The 14,797-nt window shown below is 41.4% G+C and overlaps 1 protein-coding gene across 1 annotated transcript in view; it reads right to left on the reverse strand.

The window, feature by feature from the left end:
* Window positions 1–12,239: 12,239 nt before the first annotated feature.
* Pnn (pinin, desmosome associated protein) overlaps window positions 12,240–14,797 on the reverse strand; it is a 9,298-nt gene continuing 6,740 nt past the window's right edge. The window contains exon 9 of the mRNA XM_008829023.3: window positions 12,240–14,646. Within this exon, the coding sequence (XP_008827245.1) occupies window positions 13,274–14,646 (1,373 nt within the window). The 3' untranslated portion in view covers window positions 12,240–13,273. The remainder of the gene's footprint in view (window positions 14,647–14,797) is intronic.

A 14,797-nucleotide genomic window follows, 5' to 3' on the forward strand; every position in this document is an offset into this window, starting at 1 on the left:
ACATAGTGAGGTCCAGGCCAGCTGGGGCTACAGGGAGACCCTGTCTCAGAAAGACAAAAAAACAGTTAACAGTATATTACAATTTATTAACTAGACTACATACTATATTATGATTTTCTTAGCTTTTCAAATAATGTCTCTTTTCTGTTCAATAATCTAATTCAGTGCCAATATTTGGTGGGACGTGTCTGAAATCCCAAGCACTTGGGAGGTTGAGGCAGGAAAACCAGAAGTTCCAGGCCAAGCTAGTCTGTACAGGGAGACATCGCCTCAAAGAAGCAAAGAAAAATTCTAATTGAGATATGATATTGTACTGCTGCCACATCTCCTCTGTCTTCTATAGTTTACAAAGGCTCTCAGTCAGCACTGCTGGTAACATCTGGACTGCACCTCACTTGGGTTGACTGATGCTTTCTGGGGAGAAGGATGCTACAGAATGGCTTGCTTTTCTCATCATGGCGTCTTGATGGTTATGCATAATACAAATGTGTCAAGTCACTGGTGTTACTAACTTGATTGCTTGACTAAAGTAGTGTCTCCCAGGCATCTCCAAAGTAAAATGACTAATTTCCCTCCCATTTTGCTTATGTGAAGAGAGTTCCTAAGTCCAGTGCATTTTCATAAAGGAGAATTTAGGGGGCTGGAGAGATGGCTCAGCTGTGAAAAGCACTGGCTGCTCTTACAGAGGACCTGGGTTCAATTCCCAGCACCCACATGGCAGCTAACAACTATCTGTAATTCCAGTTCCTGGGGATCCAATACCCTTTCTGGCCTCTGTGGGCATTGCATGCATGAGGTGTATATCATACACAGAGGCAAAACACTCATTCACATAAAATGTTTTTTGTTTTTTTTTTTTTGAGACAGGGTCTCCTTGTAGCCCCAGCTGTCCTGGAACTCACTATGTAGACCAGGCTGGCCTCGAACTCACAAAGATCCACCTGCCTCTGCCTCCCAAGTGCTGGGATTAAAGGCATGCGCCACCACGCCCGGCTACACATAAAATGTTTTTAAAAGAATTTAGCTGGGCGTGGTGGCACACACCTTTAATCCCAGCACTTGGGAGGCAAAGGCAGGCGGATCTTTGTGAGTTTGAGGCCAGCCTGGTCTACATAGTGAGATACAGGTCAGCTGGGGCTACAGGGAGACCCCGTCTCAAAAGGACGAAAAAAAGAATTTAGCTTTAGCTCCAGGAGGAGTATGAAGGAACTCATCAGAAGGTTCTCCAAAGGTAAAAAACCCAGATCATTAGCTACATCTGTACTCTGCTAGCATATGTGTAGTTTCAGAACTGACAGCCTATACCCAGTGCTAAACAAATTTATCACTTAGATGTTTGCTGTATCCTTGCAGAATGGTTATGTTGTACGTTTGCTTCGTTTTGTTTTTGAGAGAGTCTCTATGTATCCCTGGCTGGCCTGGAACTCACTGATATAGGCCTGGCTGGTCTTGAACTCACAGAGATCAACCTGCCTCTGCTGGGATTAAAGGTGTGTCTTACATTTGTAGAACATTTTAATTTCCTTATCCTACATTCCATCTTGGGATCCTCTACACTCTTTGTTGATTTATTATATTTTTGGACAGTAAAATTATTTGTGGTGTAAGTTTGCAATTCTCTGGATTTTTGCAAATGCATAGCCATATAACCACTACCACTATTCCATATATTACAGTCCCAAGGCATTTTAAAGTTAACTTTTAAGATGAAATTTTGTTTTTTCTGAATTATATGGAGAATTCTTAACTGCTTTCTCTGTTCATGAGGCTTATTGATTCTTTAGCAGAATTGAAAGGTATTAAAATATAAGCTCATTGAAAACAAAATAAATATATCTTTGTCTCTTAATCTTTGCAAGATTAAACTCCAATAAAGATGACCTTTGATTCTTTCTAAATTCAAAGTTGAGAATACGTCAACAGATAGGTATCTTTTGAGGCTTTTTGTCATTAATCAAGAACAAAATCAATCCCATCAATCTGACACTGAGGATGATAAAAATCACTTATTAGACTCAAAACATCTGGGTACACAAAGCTGACTCAGTAGGCCTTGGCGTATATGAGAAAGTGCATGAAGTCCTGTGGGTGGGCTGTGGGAGGGGTACAGATAGGAAGAGGCAACTAAGTATGTTTAAGGTGTATTAGATGAAATCCACAAAAGTTCAATAAAAATATATTTAAAAATACATATGCAAACACAACTGCTTTAAAATGTTATTTCTTACAAAAATAATTTTCATAACCTATTCTAGTTCCAATGTACTTCCAGGCAAACTCCACCTACTTTATGTAATAGCCTCTGGGAGGCAGCTGGGTTGAAGTCACTCACCTGTGCTCTCCACTGCTGGGAAGAGCGTGGTGTGGCCAGAGAAGGACTTCAGGTGCAGCACAGCAAGACTCCAACCTCTTAAAAAGAAACTACAGCAGCCTCACAGTGCCCAGTGGGAGCTGAGGAGGTGCTGCTGGGCTCTGGGATGTGGGTACTGGCCTTCCCGCCAGCAATTTGGGAACAGAAAAACTGGAAATGGAGTGGATCCAGCGGGGAGGGGCCTTATTCAAACACCGAAGCCTGTATCTACAGCTAACAGTCCAGGTGATGACCCCGAATCCAGAATCCTCCCACTTTGTGAAGTTACAATCTAGACCTTGTGGCCTCTGAGGGCCTCGCAAACGTGCAAGAATATGCAGACGCTCACGCGTGGACTTTCATGATTCAGCTTGAAAACACAAATCCCCTTTTCCCTTATCCACTAGGCAGAACTCAATTACGTGACCACGACTTACCTGCTAGAAAGGTCCGAGTGCCCAGGAAGACTACTCTGCGTTAAACCAGCTTCTTCCATGAAACTCCTACAGTACGGTTTCCTGCATATACGTGTCATTAGCTCTGAACTAGCCCTACTGAAAGACACGGAGCTCTTGTTTGCCTCTGAATTTTGCCAATAATCATGGCTGTTCAAATGAGAATTACAGTGTGATTTTGATCAAATTGGTAACTACTCAAGAACTGAGTCTGAGGTTACAATCCTCCACAGTGTGGAGAGCATGTTGTTCTCTATTGCCTAAGAGCTGAATCATTCACTTTATTTCAGCAGAGTTAAAGACTGATGAAAACGGAGTTCAAAAGGTCAAATGACTAAATGGGCAGGTACCTTGCAGCCTCACCCTGAACCTCAGTCAAAGAAAGACTAAAGACAACACACTTCACATCTAGAAAATGCAATTTTGCACTTGCTTCAATACACAGAATGATCAAACAATGAAGTATTAAATTAGCAGTGTCCAACACAAATAGAGTGAGTGGGATCAGTGAGATGGTTCAGTGGGTAAAGACACTCACCACCCAGGTTTGAATCCCAGCACTCACGTGGCAGGCTAACAACTGGCTATAGCTCCAGTTCCAGGGAATCTGATGCCCTCTTCTGACCTCCACGGACATTGCATGATATGGGTGCACTTACCCACATACAGGCAATCCAATAATACACATAAAATAAAAAAGGAAAAGCTCACAAATATCAGTGGTTGGACACAATAGACGTCCGTCTCTTGTTACTACAGAGTAACAAATGTAAACTGAGTATAAAGCAGCTAACCTATGGCTAAGCAATATGAAGCACCCATGGTTACCCAGAATGGAAGACAGCAGGGGAACTAGACGTAATGATGCTAAAGATCACTCCTAGGAGTGGGTTATACAAGTCCTGCACTTGGAAGACCTGAGACCAGAGTAGCCAGTGGTGTAGTTTCAGTCCAAAAGTTACACATAGTATTCAAGCCAGCTGAACATGTTAGCACCTTCAACCACAAAGCAATGTTCTTGTCTTCTTGGCAAATGAACTTCTAGATTCCTTAACTATGATCCAGTCAAGTATGGTTAGGAAAACAGTCACAGAGAGACAAGAGAAAAACAGGAGAGTCTTACATACTGGAAAGACCTTTAAATTGGGCATACAATGAAAGGGAAAAACTGTTATTGACAAGAGCAAACAAACTCAAACTGTGATAAACAATGAAAACATGCACAATTTGAATGATGAAAACTAAGGACTAGAGATGATAGAATAAATGGGGACAAACTTGTTTCCATTTAGATAGACTTTTCTTTTTCTTTTGAGATAGGGTTTCACTATATAGTCCTGGGTAACACGAAATTCGCTGTATAGACAAGGTTGGCCAGGAACCCACGGATATCTGCCTGCCTCTGACTCCTGAGTACTGGGACTAAAGATGTGCGGCACCATGCCCAATCTAGACCTAGTATTCAAAAGATGTTGATTAGTCCCAAATTAATTTTAAAAGTTAATATAATTGCAAACAAAATTAATACTTTTTGGTACTTGGAAATAATTCTAAAGTTTCCATTAAAACTAAATATATGTCGGACTAGGGGTTTAACTTGGAGTGTTTGCCTAGCAAGCACAGTACTGCAACCCCCCCATACCCTATGTACATACATACACATACACACACAAACACACACACACCACAAAATAGAAAACAAATAAATAGAAATCCCAGAAATAATACTACATATCTACAACTAACTGGATTTTTAAAAGCTTATTAGTGTATGCGCAGGTTCGCACATGCTGCTGAACACCTGTGGCAGTTAGAGGACAATTTGGGCAGTTGATTCTCTTCTTCAAGCTTGCCGAGGCAGGGTCTATCTTGTTGCTTCTCTACTTTGCTTACTTCAGACTAGCTGGCCACAAGTTTCTGGGTGACTGCCTGTGTCTCCCACATAAATTTTGGAATTACTAACCCTAACCTTAACTTTTTTTGTGTGTGTGTGTGAGTTCCTGGAACCAAATTCAGGTTGTCATCTTGGGTGGCAAGTTTTTACATGCTGAGCCATTTCACCAGCCCAGCTACTTGCTTTTAACAAAGGAAATGAGATCATACATTGGAGGACAGAGTCTTTTAATGCTACTGGGAAAGAGGATATTCATATGTAGAAAAATGAAACTAGACCCAATCTTTCATTATATAAAAGGTCAAGATGAAGCAATAACTGAATAACAGCATTAGCCTCTAGTGTTCTGCATAGCACAGGAAAGAGGGGTAGTGGTTGGTAACAACTAATCATGTATTTTAAAAGCTAGTGAAAAGATTTTGGATATTTTGTACATGAAGAAATGTTTGAGGTAATAGATATACCAACTACCCTGAACTGATCATTATACATTGTACATATGTATGAAATATCACAGTTTATAAAAATGTAGCCATGTGTCAAATTTTAAAATATTTAAAATACATATGTATTTAGAAAATTTCAAAAAGAAGCAGCATAATTGAAGGAGGATTCAACATGTCAGATATTAAAACCTACTATAAAATAACTTAGAAACAACACATTCAATTCAATAGACTCCCTAACCAGGCCCATTGATATGTAGTAATTTGGCATATATTATAGGTTCATTTTATTTACGGGAAGGAGAAAAACCTTCAATTAATTATGAGACAACGAACAGCAACTTGAAAAAAATTAAAGTTGATGGTGTCCTTTCACTTATTTATTTTGAGATAGATTTATTTTGAGACAGAGTCTCATGCAACCCAGGCTGGCCTCGAACTTGCTGAGGACGACCTTGAACTTCTGAACATGTTGCTTCCACCTCCTAAGTACTGGGATTGCAGGCCTGTGCTATCACACCTGGTCTTATACAATGCTGAGGATCGAAGGTGCTAGGGAGGTGCTCTTCCAACTAAGCTAGATCCCCTTTCCAAAGTACCTTCTTTTATTTTTTGCCTGTAACTGTGTATGATGTGCAATTTAAAACAAAGAAACAAAAACATGTATTATACTTTATTTTGTGCAGGGGAGGGGGGGCACTGACATGCCACCATGCATGTGTGGAGGTCAGAGGACAACATGGAGTCAGTTCTTTCCCATCTTGTGGGTCCCAAGGATTAAACTTAGTTCATTAGGCTTGGAGGCGAGCAACTTTATCCACTGAGTCATCTTCCCAACCCCCACTTTCATCATACAACTAAACTTACCCAAAATTAATGCAAAATCACAAATTTAAGAGAAAACATGTTGGCCTCTTTATTAAGGAAATATGGGATAAGGTTGGGTGTGGTGGCACACACCTTTAATCCCAGCACTTGGGAGGCAGAGGCCAGCCTGGTCCACATAGTGAGTTCCAGGCCAGCTGGGGCTACAGGGAGACCCTGTCTCAAAAATATCAAAAACAAAAAACAGAGAAAGAAATATGGGATAGGATAGTATAAGGGTTTTTAAAGGTTGATTTTATTTTTTTAAACTTAAAAAAATTTATTATTTTTATTTCATGTGTATGCATCTATTGCATGCATGTAGGTAAGTGTGCCCATGTCGTGCAATGCCCTCAGAGGTCAGAAGAGGCTGTCGGATCCTCTGGGATTGGAGTTACAGATCTCTGGGATTGGAGTTATGGACAGTTAGCTGCCATGTGGGTGCTGGGATTCGAACCCGGGTCTTCTGCAAGAACAACCATTGTTCTTAACCACTGAGCCATCTCTCCAGCCCTGAAGGTTGATTTTATTTTTATTTAAAACTTTTAAAAATTTTTTGTCTTTTTATGTGTATGAGTGTATTGCCTACATTTAGGTAGGTGCACCTGTGGAGGTCAGAAGAGCACATCAAATCCCTTGGAACAGGAATTACAGTTGTTACCCTTCATGTGGGTGCTGGAAATCGAACCCAGGTCCTCTGCAAGAGCAGCCAGTGCTCTTAACAGCGGAGACATCTCTCCAGACTATCATCTATCTATCTAATCTATTTATTTATTTATATTTGTCTTTTTGAGACAAGGCCTCCCTGTAGCCACAGCTGGCCTAGAACTCCATATGAAGACCAAGCTGGCCTCCATGTCAAAGAGATCTGCCCACTCCTCCCTCCCAAGTGTGGGGATTAAAGGCATGCATCATCATGCAGGCTAGATTGATTTTATTTTTAATTACGTGTATGTGTATGTGCATGTGTGTGTTATTTGCACGTGATTGCAAGTGTGCACGGAGGCCAGAAGAGGACCTCGAATCCCCTGGGGCTGGAGTTACAGGCACTTGTGAGCCACCTGACATAAGTACTGGAAACTAAATCTGGGTCCTCCTCTGCAAGAGCAGCAAGTACTCATCCACTGAGCCATTGGTCCAGTCTAGTGTTTTGTGTTTTGTTTGGTTTTGGTTTTTTTTGAGACAGGGTCCCCTGTAGTCCCAGACCTTGAACTCATAGAGATCTGCCTGCCTCTGCTTCCCAAGTTCTGGGATTTTTTTTATGTGTATGAGCATATTGCCTGCATTTAGATAGGTGCACCCATGTGCCACTGCGCCCAGCCCCCTAGTGATTTTTAAAGAAATATATATAGACAGTGGGGCGTGGTGGCATATGCCTTTAATCCCAGCACTCGGGAGGCAGAGGCAGGTGGATCTCTGTGAGTTCAAGGCCAGACTGGTCTTCATAGTGAGTTTCAGGACAGCTGGGGCTACAGGGAAACCCTGTCTCAAAAAAAAAAAAAAAAAAATTGCATCAGTTATAGGAGGTCCAAGGTACTGTGATGTGTCTGTCCCACAAAAATCCTCCTCCTGCAGCTTCACTGTACTTTTCTGTGGACGGTCCATGCTTACCATTACCAAATGCATACTACAATGTTTGGCAAAGGGGAAAGAAAGTAGAGCAGCATGGCCTGAAGGTCACTTTCAGCCCCAAGATGGCATGCCCAGGTACCATTTGTATTTGGTTTTCAGAAGTTTCAGTATGATGAGGTAAAGTATGGGTTTTATTGTATTTATCCTGTAGCCTGTAGGTTTGCTGTATTTTTTCAGCTGGGGAAATCCTCGGCATTTCTCACTGGCTATTACAATGACTTGGAACTCTCATGGCAGAAGTATACCACACATTGAGAATTAATGTTGGGGCTCGTGAGATGGCTCAGCAGGTAAAAGTACTTAAGAGTGCAATCCTGACAGCCTGAGCTCAATCCCTGGAACTCATGAGGACACCCACCCTCCCCGTTGTCCTCTGACTCCAAATACTTGTATGCATGTACTTTTTTTCACATATCTTACACACACACACACACACACACACACACACACACTTTTAATGAATTAATGTTGGTTCACTAAAGCAAGCAGAATTCTTAAAAGGAGGTGGATTTACTTAGAATCTCTAAAAAGACCTAGTAATTTGACAGAGCCCCTAATTTGGATTCCTCTGCACCCCTTGTCCAGATGTATATGCTTCTTTAGTTGACAGTACTGTGGTTACCCTTTAGCTTTTATGAGCGTTTTGTCTGTATGTATGTAAGTGCACCTATACATGCAAACCTGCTGAGGCCAGAAGAGGGCATCAGATGCCCTGAAACTGGAGTTGCAGACCATTATTAGCTGCCAAGTGGGTGCTGGGAACTGGAAGAGCAGCCAGAGCTCTAAACCAGAGTCATCTTTCCAGGCCCCCAATTTGGAATAGATTGACAAATGTGCCAGGTGTGGTGGTGCACACCTTTAGTCCCAGCACTCAAGAAGCAGAGGCAGGCAGAGCTCTGCAAGATCAAGGCAGATATAGTGAGTTCCAGGCTATCTAGAGCTACAGGAAAAGTCTCAAAAACAAACCAAAACAAAACCAACAAAGAGACTGACAAGTAGGGGAAAAAAATCAGAACCATGTTAAGGACTTGCCACAACCATGAACAAGGGCTGACAAGATGGGTCAGAAAGTAGGGGTGCTTGCCACCAGCCTGACTCGTTACTTCCCACCAGGGCCTGCATGGTGGAAGGAGATCAGCCTCGAGGTGTTACTGGCTTCTACATCCGTTCATATAGCAGTAAGCAATTAAGGAATGCCTTTTTCCTAGGTATCTAAGCAATGGGGTGGGAGGAATCTGCACTGCTGCAGGACTTGCATTCTACTGGGAAACAGTAACTGCACACACATAGCTGTCCACCCCTTGACACAGAGTAAAAGGCTGTTTCCTAACAGCCCTTTGGATGGCGTCTGTCAATTATTAACATTTCCAAATTCATTTCAGGCTTTCAGCCAATAGCTCTATCCCCGTTGGCCCTACATTTGCCACAAGACTAACTTTTAATGTCTACTTTTTGTCCTGGTAGTCATTTTAATATTCTATTTTATTCCTTGTATTTTTGCAAATAATTTTATAGTTCTCCCAATGATTTCCCCAAAATTTAATTTCTTTTAAAAAAATGTTTTAATTTTATATATGAGTGTATTGCTGGCATGTACACAAGTGCACACGTCGTACAATGCCCACAGAGCTAAGAAGAGGGTGCCAGATCCCATGCAACTGGAGTTACAGACGGTGGTTAGCTGCCATGTGGGTGCTGGTAATGGAACCCAGGTCCTCCGCAAGAGCAGCCAGTGCTCTTAACCACTGAAGCATCTTTCCAGTCCCCCCAAATTTAATTCCTAAGGAAAAAGCATTAAATATTTTAACTGAAACCATCTTACATTCTGGAGTTGATGAGATGGCTCAGCAGATAAAGATGCCTGCCACCAAGAATTCAATCCGCAGGAACCCACATGGTAGGAGCTCTAACTCCCTTATCTTTTTTAAAATTTTTATTTATGTGCATGAGTGTATTGGCCGCATGTATGAAAGTGCACCTGTGTTGTACAATGCCTGTGGAGGTCAGAAGAGGGCATCAGATCCCCTGGAACTGGAGTTACAGATGGTCGTTAGTGGCCATTCCATTGCTGGGATTCAAACCCGGGTCCTCTGCAAGAGCAGCCATTGCTCTTAACCACTGAGCCATCTCTTGAAGCTAATTCCCTTGTCTTCTCACACAAAAATGTAATAAACTCCTTAGCTCTCCTCCTCCTCTTCCTCTTCCTAAGTCAAAGCAGATCCTCAGCTCATGCCCTCCTAACTAGAAAGGCACTGAGGCATAGCATGGCACTCCTTCAGGAGCGGGTGTCTGACAGTCAACGTTCTTTGTCTTTAACAAAGAACTCAGCAAGATACCTTGGGGTATCTTGGGGTCATAGGGAAATCAGGGCTCCATTTGCAGGTTCATAATTTTCCTTGAAAAAAAGAATTTAAAAAGAAATCAAAAAATTGTAAAAAATTCTACATCTCAAGCAAAAGGCTCATGATCTTCCCCATACCCCAACTTCCTGAGGCTCTATGGCAGTTGATTATTGGAAAGAAGTTCAGTGAGCAGTAACTAAGCAACCCTACATTAACAAGAACTAGTTGGGAAGAGCATCAGGAGTCAGATTAAGAGTAGTGAGGGATACATTTATCAAAGCATGTTATTTACAGGTGTGAAAATTTCAGTGACACCCACTATAATTAACAAATGTCCATAAAAAAAAAAAAACTTTAAAGTAGCAGTGCTTACATGAAACTGGAAAGTACTCCTTTTCCTTCATGTATTATATACTATGATCATTACCCCAAAATGATTTTAAAAGCTCAATTATTTAAATATGGAAATTATTCACATTTTCCATGTAAAAAAGAACAAAAGCTTGGAATGCAGGTGGGTCATCAGTACTAGACCATGAACTCAGCCATCCAAGGTTGTAGGTTCAATACCAAACATTACAAAAGGAAAAAATGAGCATAACTTCGTGTACCATGCAATGGACTGAGTCCAGGGGCTTCTACCTGCCAAGCATTCTCCCATTGGACTATTACTGTACAGTCTCTCTTTTTACATATTATTTTTACTTTACGAGTGTACTGCCTTCATATATGTGAGTGCACTTGTATGATGCCTGCAGAGGTTATCCCCTGGAACTGGAATTATTAAGCCACCATGTGGGTGCTGGGAATTGAACCCCAGTTCTCTTCAAGAGCAGTCAGTGCTCTTAACAGCCCATGTACAAAGCCTCTGCCTCCTGAGTGCTGGGATTAAAGGCCTGGCTACAAAAGCTTTTAATGCACACTAATAGTAACCAAAAACTATCTAGGGGCTACAGAGATCACTCAGTGGTTAAGAACACTGTTCTTGCAGAAGACCCCAATTCGAATCCCAGCACTCATATGGCAGCTAACAAGTGCCCGTAACTCCAGTTCCAGGGGATCCGAAGGCTTCTTCTGTCCTCTGTGGGCAGAGACAAGCAAATCTCTATCCAGGCCAGCTGGGGCAACAGAGAGACCTGTTTCAAAGACACACAAAAAAAAATCTTTTCTTCACCTCATTTTTTTTCATACATGCATTAAGGTGTTTGGATCAAATCCATGCCCACTCCCTCCCCTCCAACACCTATCTCCCCATCACTTTTTTCTGACTTCACGTACTCTTCTTTTTTAAGTGGGGCTTTTTGCTACTAACATTTCCCCCTCTTTTCACCCTAACTGCCTACCCAATTCCCACTTTCTATTCTTATCACACTATCCTTTGAAGAGGTTACCCAACTTGCCAAAAGGGAACCAGGATGCAGACTGCTCTGGCTTTTTCCATGAACAGGGACACAGGGTGAGGCAATTGGGGTACCCCTTCAGTGGGTCTATCTAAGACTCCCAAACTGCCTAACTCTTTCTGTAAGGAGAAAAGCCCTTGACTGGTGAAGAGGAGAGGTGAAGGAGAAGTAAAGGCAAGAGTAGTTAACATTACAAGTTCTAGACGGGGAACCAGAAAAAAATGTCAGAACAGGGCGAATTTCAAATGTTCAAATCAGAGTCCACTGGGATTTCTTGACCGTTCCAAAAGCATCCTTCTATTGGGTTCCAACCATTTTAATTTTAGCTTAAAAATTTTTGGGGGGGACATTTTGAGACAGGGTCTCCCTGTAGTCTCAGTCGGCCTGGAACTTGATAGGCAGACAAAGCTGGCCTCAATCTAAGAAATCCACTTGACTCTGCTTCCTGAGTGCTGGGATTAAAGGTATATACCAACCACCACACCCAGCTCCACCATCCACTCTAAATTTATGGTCATCCTTAAATTGACTGTGTGCCAACCTGCTCCATTGCACAACACAAGGCATTCATTTTGCTGAGTACAAGTTGTTAAGACAGCACTTGGGGCTCCTGCAGTTTGACTTCTGTTCACTTCTACCAAAAAAAGGGGTATTTGAATGAATTCTCACACATTTGCTTTCACAGTGAGTTATATGGACACAAAACTAAATGAAAATGCTCACTTTCACTCAAATCATTTACTTTAAAGAAGGCATACTTAATATTTAAAGTCAAGCCTAATGTTAAATTAAGAATTCAAAGGCCATTGCAATTTAAGAGCTCTCATATGCATCAGAATGTTAATACAAGTACTAATCTTAAGCAGTCACAAGTCTAAGCCACATTTATTTGCACATGTATAGTAATGGGCAACAGATACTCCAGGTTCATACAAATTTATAAAACAACAAAGTTAATATCACTTGGTACACTTGTGTGTTATCTTGCTTACATATTCAAGTCTAGATGAACTTCCTTCATTGTGTGAACTTTCATACAATACTTCCTTAAAAATTCTTGAAAACACATTGGCATGTTTCAGTTAGAGCCAACAGAAAAGACAAGACAAATTCGAAATCCAACTTTAGAAGGTACTTTTCATCTCCCTCCCTAGAAGGTGTAATTTAACAGATTATATACTATGCTGTTATCACAGAAGTAAATGTGAAGACAAGAGAATGATGTCCCCATAATCAGCAAATGACAACCAAACCATACTGTTTACCAACTAAATGGTTTAAACAAGACAGGAAAAAGCTTAGATTAAAACTGTAAGGAGATGAGGAAATATTAAATGACTTTAGAGAACTATTCCCCCTCAAAGCTGCCAAGACCTAACTCAAAACAACTGCTTAAGGCAAATAAAAGTGATAAAACCTTCAAAAACATCCTAATTATGTCCAGTATCTTGTGACAAAAACTGAAAATGATATAAAGATATTTATTATACAAGTGCCAACGAGGACATCCCAAATAAGGAAAAGATGCACATTTATTTCTACAAAAGCAACATATGACACAGAATTAGAAGGGAACAAAGATAAACCTATTAAAATATACAGAGTCTTACTGAAGAGTAGTAGGATATTTAAAAAAGATGACAAGGGATGTTAATCTTTTTTTATTATTATTTATACATATTTGGAACCTCACATAATTTTGATAAATAACTCTTACAAAATTATGCAAAAAGTACAAGAATGTCTGGTAAACAAACAGTCTGTATTTTCCAAAAAGATTTTTTACAACATGCAATTCTTAAGGCAGCATCCTCCTTACAAGGAAATCCTTTTACTCATCAAGAATTCTTCTGCTGCAAAGAATAGGCAAAGCAAGCCTGGCTTCTTCCATTAACGCCTTTTGTCTTTCCTGTCTGATTTTCGGTCTCTTTCACTTCTTGAAGATCTTTTGCCTGATCGACTACTCTCTGATATAGACCTCTTTCTGTCGGACCGGGAATTCTTATCCTTTGATCCTTTTGTATCTCTACTGCTACCACCTTTTGAAGATTTGTGACTTCTTTCTAGTCCTGAAGTATCCCTTCGCTTCCGATCCACGCTCCTCCTGTGCTTTCTATCTCTATTGTGTCCTCGGCCCCTGCTCCGACTTCTACTCTCACTGCTACTAGACGTGCTGCTACTACTGTCTCTGCTGCTGCTACCACTCGTACTGGAACTACTGCTGGAACTGCTTCGACTACTGCTGCTGCCACTGCTGGAGCTGCTGCCACTGCTGCTACTGGTTGAACTGCTACTTGAGCTGCTACTGCTACTGCTCCGACTTCTACTCTTGCTTGTTTTATTTCTTGGTCGACCCCTGCTTCTGCTCCTAGTTTTGGTTTTGTTTTCTGAGTGCACTGTTAGGACTGCCTCTACAGGCACCTCAGGGAGTTTTATGGATTCTACAGGAAAATCCTTGCGCTCAGGTAGTAGATTCCCTTGCTCCTGAGTAACCTGAGGAGGTGGCTGGAAAACAACTAATGGCAAAGTCTCTGGCTGAGAGAGAGGCTGGGGCTGGAGTACAGGTTGGGAGTGAGAGAGGGGCTGAGACTGGGGCTGGCTCTGGGGCAGGGGCTGAGGTAGGGGCTGAGGTTGAACCACAGGCTCAGGTTGGGGCTCAGATTCTTTTTCTTCTTTTTCCTCAGATTCCTTTTCCACTTCTACAGCATTAACATTCTCTTTTCCAGGAGAAAGAGATTTACATTCTTTATCTGGCTCAATGTCAAATTCCATCTCTGGCTCCAATTCTTTGCTAGTTTCATTTTCTGAAGGCTCTATACTTTCAACTTGACTACTTTCCATTACTTCCTGCTCAGCAATTACATTTTTGACATTTTCAACCATCTCTAACACATCCATCACTTCTTCTGGCTGACTGTCCTGCTGCTTCTCACTTTCCCTAACCTCAGTTTCCTCCTCCATCTTCACCTCTGTCTCCTGTTTCTGTTCCTCCTCCTCCTGTTCTTTCTCTGCATCACTATGAACTACACCTGCTTCCTTTTCCTCTTCCTCTCCTGCCTCCTCTAGTTCTATATCATTGTGCTGATTACCTGTCTCCTCCAACTCTTCCTCTCGCTGAACCACCTTACCCTCTTCTTGTGCCGCCTTCTGTTCTTCATTGCGCACCACATGATGCTCTTTTTCCTTCATTGATTGTCTTCTAGGCCTAGCCTCCATTTTATTTATTTGTTCTGCAAATTCGATGCGTCTACCTTCAAATAAAGCTAAAAAGAAATTTACATGTATAAAATTTACTACCATTAAGAAAATACAAATACCAATTTTATATACCAGACTACAAAGACTACAAGTGTTAATGTCACTGAAGTCTTTTTATACCAGCAGGTTTTTTTTTTTTTTTTGGACGGTGCTGGG

The sequence above is a fragment of the Nannospalax galili genome, unplaced genomic scaffold (genome assembly GCF_000622305.1).
Source record: "Nannospalax galili isolate Female #2095 unplaced genomic scaffold, S.galili_v1.0 scaffold1594, whole genome shotgun sequence".
NCBI classification, from domain to species: domain Eukaryota; kingdom Metazoa; phylum Chordata; class Mammalia; order Rodentia; family Spalacidae; genus Nannospalax; species Nannospalax galili.